Genomic DNA, 9,750 nt, shown 5'->3' on the forward strand with positions numbered 1-9,750 from the left:
GGTTCACCTAATGATCGCATGCCCGCTATTGGTTATAGCACCTTCGTTGGTGGTAACATAGTTACTTGAAGGAGGAAGAAGCAAGCTATTATGGCTCGGTATAGCGCTATAGCAGAGTTTCGTGCGATGGCTCATGGCATTTGTTAGCTATTGTGGCTTTAGAGTCTTCTCACTGATTTGGTTGTCCCAATTACACTCCCTATGCAGCTTTATTGTGATAGCAAATCAGCCATTAGCATTGTTGATAACCCAATCTAGCATGATCAAATGAAACATGTGAAGATTGGTCATCATTTCATCAAAGAAAAATTGGATCTCATCTGTTTGCCTTTTGTTCCTAGATATGGAAGACTGGATGATGTTCTTACAAAAGGTCTTAGTAGTAAAATGTTTCATCCTATTGTTTGCAAGTTGGGCATGTGTGATATCTATGCACCAACTTGAGGGGGAGTATTGTAATATGGGTACAAGGGTAGGATTGTCTATAGGGGTATTTTGGTCTTGTATCCATTATAGATTGTTCTCCTCCAAATTATAAATAAAGTTGGCTTGTGTCCCATTGGACAACCGTCATTCATCAATTCAACAAGGTTGACCCCTAATGTAACCTAATTATAATAGGTTATTCATTGCCTTGTCCTCCTATAGTTCTCACATTAGTCACCACATCCTCATACATATCTTTAGTTATTTCCATATATTTACTCGAAACCCTTCTCTTCTCTAGCACATGCCCGATTTCCTCTCTAGGGACTATGTCATAGGCTTTTCTATGTCAATAAAGACTATAAGCATCCTCAATAGGTAAATAGCTTCTGTTATAGATCTATCTGGCATCAAACCAAATTGGTTCTCCGAAATAGTAGTTTCTCTTCTCAAGCGGGCTTTAATAACCTTCTCCCATAATTTCATATATGACTCATTAGTTTTATGCTTCTATAGTTGTTGCGACTCTAAATATCACCTTTATATTTGTATGTCAGAACTACAATGCTTCTCCAATTATTTGGCATTTTTCTTGTGTGCATAATCTTGTTAAACAAGTTGGTTAATTAAGATACCCCACAGTCTTAAACTCTTCCACACTTCTATTAGAACCTTATCTTAGCCTGGTGTCTTGCCTGCTTTCATCTTTCTTAAGGCTTCTTTAACTTCAGCGACTCCAACCTTTCCTATATATTTATAACGTGTGGTGTCTTGATGAATAAGCATTCTTCGGTGTCACTCCTACTCAGACTATCTCCATTTAATAGGTCCCAAATCTCCTTGCATCCCATCTCTTTATAACTTATCCCTTAGTAGCACTCTTTGATCGTCACTTTTAATACATCTCACATGGTCGAAATCTCCACTCTTCCTTTCTCTTATTTTAGCTATCTTATGGATGGTTTTCCCCCCCTTTCTTTTGTGTTCAGTTTATCATAGAGGTCTTCATATTTCTTCCCCTGGCTGTCCCCCACAATCTTCTTTGCTTCGTTTCTGGCAGTATTGTACCTCTATTTTTATGTTCTGCCTCTTTAGCCCTTCGCCATATCTTAAGACTAGCTTTCTTGGTCTTTAGTCCTACCGTTTATACTCTGACATACTGATATCAATTCTGATTTGCTGCTCTGTTTCATTAACTGATATCAGAGTCCTATGCAGAATCGATTGGTAGTTCAAACCTAAATTCTGTTCTCTGTAAACCTTCTTCTCCATTAGAACCCTAATACACCTCTGATTCTATGATTTCTGTACTTGTTGTTTACCTACTGTTTGCATATTGTGTCATAGCTGAAACCAGTAATATCTAGTCAAATTCTGAACCCTAATTTTTGTGATTAAATTACTGTTTTACCCCTATTCCTATTGCTATTAGTAATCACCCAATTTCCCCTAATAGGAACTATTCTTTGATTGAAAGATCTTGTTATTTGGCTACTGTTTTGATGACTCAAGTTCAGTACTACATTAGTAGTCTTCTTTACTACTAAAATGGAAAAAATATACAGGGTTTAGTTAATAAGATATTGCTTTGAGATGTGAGTCTTGCTCTGGGTGTAAATTCATTTAAAATGATTTTCCTCTGGAAAATGTATTTTACTTGAAGCGTGCAACCTATTACTTCCATGCACAAGTTTTTTGGTCAAAAAGACTGGAATTTTGGTGCTGGTGTTGAAATAAAAGTGTGACCACCTGTTGAAATGATTTATGCTACAAACTAGGGAAAGAACCTCCCAAGCATCTCAAATGAAACACAGTGGGGGTCCCAATTACAATGAATCTCTTCTACAAAGAAGAGAAAACATCCTCTTCCTAACTGACTTCTTTACCTAGCCATCACTCCTTTCAATATCTCTTGCAAAACACAGTGAAGATTAATTGATCAGAGATTTTCTAAAGACCCTCTCTTTCCAGAAACAGAAATTTGGTAGCAACTATCCTTTAGCTCTAAAACCTCTCAATTCTAAACTGACTATCTAGTTAGATTGGAACCTTGTCAGTTGAAGAACTCTATCCAGATCTTGGGTTTTCTTGCAATGACAGCCTCAAAGGTAGTTTATTCCTTGCAAGGACTTTTTTGGAATTGTTCTGCTGTTCAGCGCAAGTCATTCATTTTCCTCATGTAACTAAGATCATGCCTGCCTTAAAGTAAAGAAGATGTTTCAAGGCAAGCCATGATTGAAGCAGTCTGAAGTCCAGAAATAAGTTATTCTGGAAAAAGTTTTGAAGTTCGTTAAGTAATTAGTACTTTTTTCCACCATGAATGTCTGAGTTTCTTTCCAATATCTTAATTGCAGAAAATGCCTTCTCTTACATGAGAGGGCAAGAGCTCTTTGAAATCTTATGTATCCTTATTGATTCTTTGGCATCTGCACTCTGAAATATTCAATCCAGGTTGTCTCTTTTGCCTCTTGTGCTTGCAAGCTTTCATGTATGGAAGCATGTGTGAAGCTGGTCCATGCTTATTAAATATGCAAATTGGTTTTGAACCCAGGTATTGGGTAAGAAAAGTAGGCATTTTCTTGTTTCTTAGTGAGTTGTAGAAAGATGCCTTAGTTTTTTCTTCTTTTGCATTGATGTGGGGAATGGGTAGAGAAACAGTGGAGGAAGATGGGTGGTATTTTGTAATTACTTGCGTACTTTGATGATGTGTAGCTGATGTCAGTGTCATCTAAGAGGTTATAATTCTTTATTTTTGTTTTGTTATGTCACAATTTTCTTTCCTATTAGCACTTACTCTTTAATAATTCACTCAAAAGTTGACTGAAATTATTGAAATGCCAAAAACTTGTGTCAGAGCACACTGAAAGAGCCGCTGAAACAAATTTTACAACTAAATGTACCTTTCTTGTAAGAACTTAAGATTACCATGTTAAGTTTCAAACTCTTATAGCAAGTGAGAAGTTCTCTTTAGATTTCAGAAATAATATGTGAGCAGATATGGAGGTAGATTTGTATGACATCCAAATTATTATAGAACTTGCCTAGTTGATTAAAAAAATGGATCTTAAGCTGAGATTATCATTTTATTCTAATTTTTTTCTCTCTTTTGACAGGTTCTCTGGCCGAACGGAACATTCTTTTTGAAATTGGATAACATTCAAGGTGATATAGGCAACTCTGAGTTTGGCCAGAAAACAGCACAAACTGCAAACAGCTTAGCTGGCAATAGGGTCTCTAGACCTGGGTCTTTTGAGTCACAGCTTGAGGTGGCTCGTCGAGCCAGTGATGTCAAAAAAATGATCCTTGGTGAGAATTCCTCTCTTCCTCTTACAATTTGGAAAGTGGTTAACAAGTCCTAGAATGAATCCCTTTTCTTGGTTAAGCATTTTGATGAGTGCTGAGTGGTCACATGGCTCCCCTTTGTTTCCTTTTTCAACCTACTAACCTTGAATAAAACATTGATACTGGCTGTCCAGTGGAAGTCTTTTTTCTTTTTCTTTTATTTAATAACGATGGGTATCCAGGCCTTCAGCCTGACTAGTCCCGTAGGCCCATATTTACCCCACAACTGCATGGACCGGGTCATGATCTTAGCTGTCCAGTGGAAGTCGTGTAACTATCATGATCTTAGCAGTAATATAAATCACTGATAATGGCAAAATGTCTGATGGGCATGATGATTTGGACTGATTGAAAGAGAGTAAGGAGAAAATAATTATGGATAACACCATTACTCAACTTTGACCTTGGAAAATGGCTAAAATTTCTGAATCTAAAATCAATACAGATGAAACCAACCAAACCAAGACCCAACACCCACCCTCCCTCCCTCCCCAAACAAAAATAAATAAATCGATAAATAAATAAAAGAATGTCAGCCTTGCAATCTTGGAAGAAAAATTTTTGAATCTGGAAAAAGATAACCCATGTGAGCACTCTTACCAACAGAACATAGTTACCCTATCCCATAAATTGCAAAGGGTCATTTGGAACCAATAGTGCCTTGCACCAGTGTGCTAGAAAAATGATTCATTTTTATTTGGGTACTGTTTTAAAACTCAATGAGTTGCCTTATAGCTTGATCCAATTTTCTAGTAAATTCAGTGACATACTCGAGTCAAGGTTTCGACCATTTGACCAAAATTCAGCATGTTTCAGCTGGCCATTTTGGTGGTCAAAGGGCTATATTTTGGTCCAAAACTCTAGGAAAACCCTTATCAAGCATTTCTAAACATATTGGAAGCTTTAGATTGTTAAAAAAAAGAGAAAAAAAAAAAGGGTAAATAAATGGTAGTTTGGTTTCATACCGTAGGTTGGTAGTGTATGTCATGCCCTGCTGTATACTTATTCAAATATAGCTTATTCTACACATAATTTAGTATTAGATCACACAAAATACAATGAAAACAACATAGTTGTCGCGGCTTCTAGGCAATTCAAGGCGTTAGAGAGGGCCTGGACCCTAGGTGACCAGGGCATCCAAGGCGACTTAACAACTATGAAAAACAACTAAAATATGCTTTAGGAATGAAGAAAAATCATTTAATATTGCACAATGTCAAATTTGTGTTACAACTTACAAGTGTACAAGTGCTACAAATAGTCAAATACAATTGTACAACCAAGGTTTACACCTCTACGAAATCGTCCTCCATCTCTGTCAATACCATATAGAGTTCCAGAAAGGCTGACTTTTGGAGAAAAATTTATAGCCTAAGTTTGAATCTTATACAAATCTTACTCAAATGCAGCAATTCGTTGTTGTAGATGCATTTGAGTAGTCCCCAACACTTTGTTCGCTAAGAAATGTAGGTGATATTGACAAAAATAAATAAATAAATTAGAGATTTTTCTGGAGTTTTTCCCTTTAACAAGCAAAACCACTCGGAACTCACGAAATAAATCAAAATTTTGATCTATTTCAATCAGAACAGTGCTTTTATATGCACTGTTTTATACTGAAATGGAGTAAAAAAAAATTTGCCAAAATGCCATAATTTCGGTCAAAACCTTGCACTCCTACTAAGTTGTACCTAGTTTCATTTCGACCTTCGTCAAAACCAAAATATTTCGTGAAATCTCAGTCGAAACAAACCATGACTCAAGTTTGCTCAGAAAGAGACTCCAACTCTGGAAAGGCAAGCTTCTCTCCTATGCTGAGCGTCTCACCCTATCAGATCTGTTCTCCAATCTCTTTACCTCTATTGGTCTGGTGTCTTTGTCCTTCTGGCTACAACTATCAAATCTATTGAAGGTCTCTTCTGCTCCTTTCTTTGGAAAGGTTTAGACTCTTCCAAGTTCCAAGTTCCAAGTTCCTTCATCCTCTTATCTTGGGGGAAGATTTGCTTACTCAGAAAGAAAGGAGGTCTTAGTATCAGGAGAATAAAAGAGGTTAATTCTGTGGGCAGCTTGAAGCTCATTTGGAAAGTTGTCTCCAAACATTGAAGCATTTGGGTCGACTGGGTCCACTCCTCTCTGCTTTCTCACAACTCTCTTTGGACAACCCCTATCCTTTCTGATGCTTCCTGGATTTGGAGGAAAATCCTCAACCTCAGGCCTTTGACCCTTAATGCCATCTTGTTCATTATTGGTAATGGCCAGTCCACCTCCCTCTGGATGGACCCATGGCACCCTTCTGGCATTTTCTCTTCTCTAGTCACCCCTAGGACCATCTATTCCTCTGGCCTTCCTAAGTCTTCCCTTGTCTCCTCAATTATCTCCCCCCATGGCTAGTTCCCCCCTCCCCCCCTCTTGTGGACCTCTTGTCATCCCTCTCTCCCATTCCCTCTAGTCATCGAGGTAGAGATGATAAATGCATTTGGCTCCCTTCTTCCAATGGGTTGTTCTCTTCTGCCTCTACTTGGTCCTTTGTGAGACCCTCTGGCCCTGTTGTTCCTTGGTGAAATCTCGTCTGGTTCAAGGGTCATATTCCCCGACATAACTTCACTGTTTGGAGATGCCTCTCCAATTGCCTCCCAACCTAATCCTTTCTCATCTACCGTCACATCCCTGTTAACTCCTTCTGCTACCTCTATCCCCTTGGATTGGAAGATATCCCCCCACCTTTTCTTCCACTGCGCCCTCTCCTCCATGGTCTAGAGACCTATCATGTTCCATTGTTGGCCCTCTAGGAGACCTATTCTCCCTATTGATAGGAAATGGATTTGGATCGATATGACATTCTCGGGCTCCTCTATTTGTGATAGCATTGGGAAACTTGCCTTCTTTGCAACCATCAACCACCTTTGGATGGAGCAACAACATCCGTAGATAGTCATCCAACTCCCACTCTCCAAACAGGATTTGGACAGCCATCTTTTTTGTTTCCTCTAAAATCCAATCTCCGCCCCTTCCCTAACTCCCTCAGAAATAGACACATCATTGCCTCCTGGAACCTATCTATTGACACCACCCCCTTACTTGAGTCCCTTCTCTTCCTTCCTCCCCCCTCCTCCTTCCCTGGCTGCTGGTTTCCTTTTGCTACCTTGGCTGTTGGTGATTTTAATTTTTTTGGTGTTGTTTTGCTTTGTTCCCTTTGGGATCGGCTTATCCTTGTTGGCTTAAGCCAATCCCCTCCCCCTCCCCCCTCTTTCCCCTTATATTTTCTTCTCTCCTTTGGTAATAAATTTATTTTTTAATCCAAAAAAAAAAATGTCTGTGACGTAGTAACACTTTACTGGTTGGACTAGCATGACTGGCTTTGGAAGCCAAGAAAAATGTGTCCAATCTAGGCTTGGAAGTAGTTTACTTAATATTTTATTTATTTTATGTCTTTTATTTCCAAGGTTGAGTATGTAGGATTTAAAAATTAGAGTGGGTTTGCTTTGTTTCTTTGTTTAGAGTGGTTTACTATTTTACTTGGGTTTCCAAACCCATGTATTTTTCTTTTCTATAATGGACAAGTATTGAAGAGATTTGAAAGTTGAATGAAGAATTGATTGAGCTCTGCATTTGTGCTTCTCTCCCTGCACCCCCCCCCCTACTACTCTGATTTTTCTTCCCAGGTTTCTCATCTATCCTAGTGGCCCTCCATCAGTCTGACTTGGTCCAACTTGACTCATTGAGTTGATAATGCTTGCTGTAAGACCATTTGAAGTAAATATCTCAGATCAGGGGCTACAGGACCTATACACAAGTCAGACCCTAATAACATGCCTTGTCTCATACCTTAAAGATTATAAACATCCTAGAATAGCATGATCTATCTACTTTTAACCTTCCAATCTGATATTATATTTTGGTTCTTCTTGAAATACCAATGAGGCAATGAAGACTGTCTGGACCATTCAAATGGATGAGACTGAAAACACATTATTGCAATCACCCTTCTTCTTTTTTTTAGCATCTTACGTAGGGCAAACCAAAGGCACATGGCCAGAGTCTCTGTGGAAACTCTTATCAGTGGTTGTTTTAGTTGCATTTTTTTCATTCAAACAGTGTCTGTATTGGAAGGGAGGTCCACAGTCCGTGGAAACTTCTATCATGGTTTTTTACTTGCATTTTTTGGTATTGGAAGGAGAGGAATGCTAGGATTTGAGGACATGGAGAGGTTTGTGAATAGAGTGGCTAAGATAAGTCCAACCTTTCTTTTTGGTAGTCTATCATCCCAGAATTTAGGGCAGAATACTAGTCATGGGCTAGTTGGGTTGTTTTTTTATGGTTTGATTGCAATTGGGTATCTTCTTAAGAACTCCGTTGATTGTATAAGACCCTCACAAAGTTGCCTTCTTTTTTTCCCTTCTTGGTTTATGGTAAATATAATTCAGTTATTGTACATCTTCAAAAGATGGATATCTGGAACCCACACAACAGTGGGCTCCAATCTTCTCATTGTGACATGCACACAAGTTATAAGGATCCCAGACCCATGGAATGGTTAGACAAATGGAAGAGCCTTGTGGGCATGGTTCGAAATCTCGTCGAAATTTCGGTGTTTTTTTTTTTTTGGCCGAAACGAAATAAGGCCCGAAATAACATTTGTACAAAATTTCGGTCGAAATTTCGGTATCGTTTCGGTATCTCGCCTGTCTTGGTACATTTCATATGTTATAAATACCATATCTCGATCAAAATTTCGACTCTGTCTCGCCTATCTCGATGGTTTCGGTTCTATTTGCACATTTTAAAGGAAAAACACACCAAGTCTCCAACAAGCCTCTAATTAGCCACATCATCACACATTTTGACTTCCATTGGACTCCTACAAGATCTACACATTCAAAGCTTAGGAAAGGTAAAGTTTTTTCTCCAAAACCAGGTAAAATTTTCAGAACAGTTCAACAGTTGCTGCCAAACAAAGGTGCAACTCTAAAACAATGTCATGTCCTGATATTTTTGCATTTTTATGTTCTAAGCATGTTTATTAACCTTAAAATAAGTTACCCATCAAGTTTTAGGTCAAAATATGGCCGTTTGACCACCGAAACATTCAACCAAAACAAACAAACAAAAAAAATGCACCATTTCGGCCAAAATTTCGCTGAAACAAAATGAAACTTCAGTTTCTGAACCCACTAAAACACCGAAACAAAACGAGATTTTGAACCTTGCTTGTGGGTTTAAAGGTTGACTATGGATTAAATTTTATTTTGGACATTATTTATTGTGGGATATAGGTAATGCAGGTTCTGAACACTAGTAGGTTAATGAAGGAGTTAATATCTAGCACAGTGTTATAAAGCCTAGTCTTTTATTTTTTTATTTTTTATTTTTTTCTAATTCTTTTACTCGTTCACACACTAGAATCTGGCTCCTTCTTGCTTGCTTCAGTGGACCCTCCCACTGAACCTGTCCTTCACAATATCCAATTGCATCCTTGAAGTCCTTAGAAGCCGAGTCCTATTAGGAAATCATCACTCCTGTCAGAGAGAGGCAATGACCTGCAATTGTTTTCTTTACAGAGAAAAAGGAAAGAAGAAATTAGTAACAGTTCCTCCCAAATCATCCGAAACTTGAGGAAGCAGTTGCTACTCCTTGAAGGCATCACATTTATTCTGAGACATGGAATTCGTAGATGTCATTAGCAAGCACCCAGGAGAATCTCCGCAAGGTCTAGAAATGATGAATCCTCCAAGACACGTCATGGTGGATAAGAGAACTGCTTATTACCATCTTCCTGGAGAAAATTCTAGAAACACCAAAATTTCAGTCAACATCCCCACCTTTTTCTCTAGTTCCTTGGGAAACTGGCAACACCTTGGATTAAAGTTTTATGTGGTTGTAGATTCAATGTGGTCTTCAAGTTAAATAGCATACTGAGTTTCAGTATTTGTTTACTTGGTCTAGAACTGCACTTTTTTTTCTTTTTTTCTTTTTTTTTTTTTT

General features: G+C 38.2%; 1 protein-coding gene across 4 annotated transcripts in view; it reads left to right on the forward strand.

Annotated features, from left to right (window-relative positions):
* Nucleotides 1-9,750, forward strand: part of LOC122086979 — a 60,379-nt gene that overhangs the window by 49,268 nt on the left and 1,361 nt on the right. For all 4 annotated transcript variants that reach the window (XM_042655912.1, XM_042655911.1, XM_042655913.1 and 1 more), the window contains one exon: nucleotides 3,540-3,732. In XM_042655912.1, coding sequence (XP_042511846.1) covers nucleotides 3,540-3,732 — 193 coding nt within the window. The remainder of the gene's footprint in view (nucleotides 1-3,539; nucleotides 3,733-9,750) is intronic.

This window comes from Macadamia integrifolia, chromosome 8 (genome assembly GCF_013358625.1).
Source record: "Macadamia integrifolia cultivar HAES 741 chromosome 8, SCU_Mint_v3, whole genome shotgun sequence".
Lineage (NCBI taxonomy): Eukaryota > Viridiplantae > Streptophyta > Magnoliopsida > Proteales > Proteaceae > Macadamia > Macadamia integrifolia.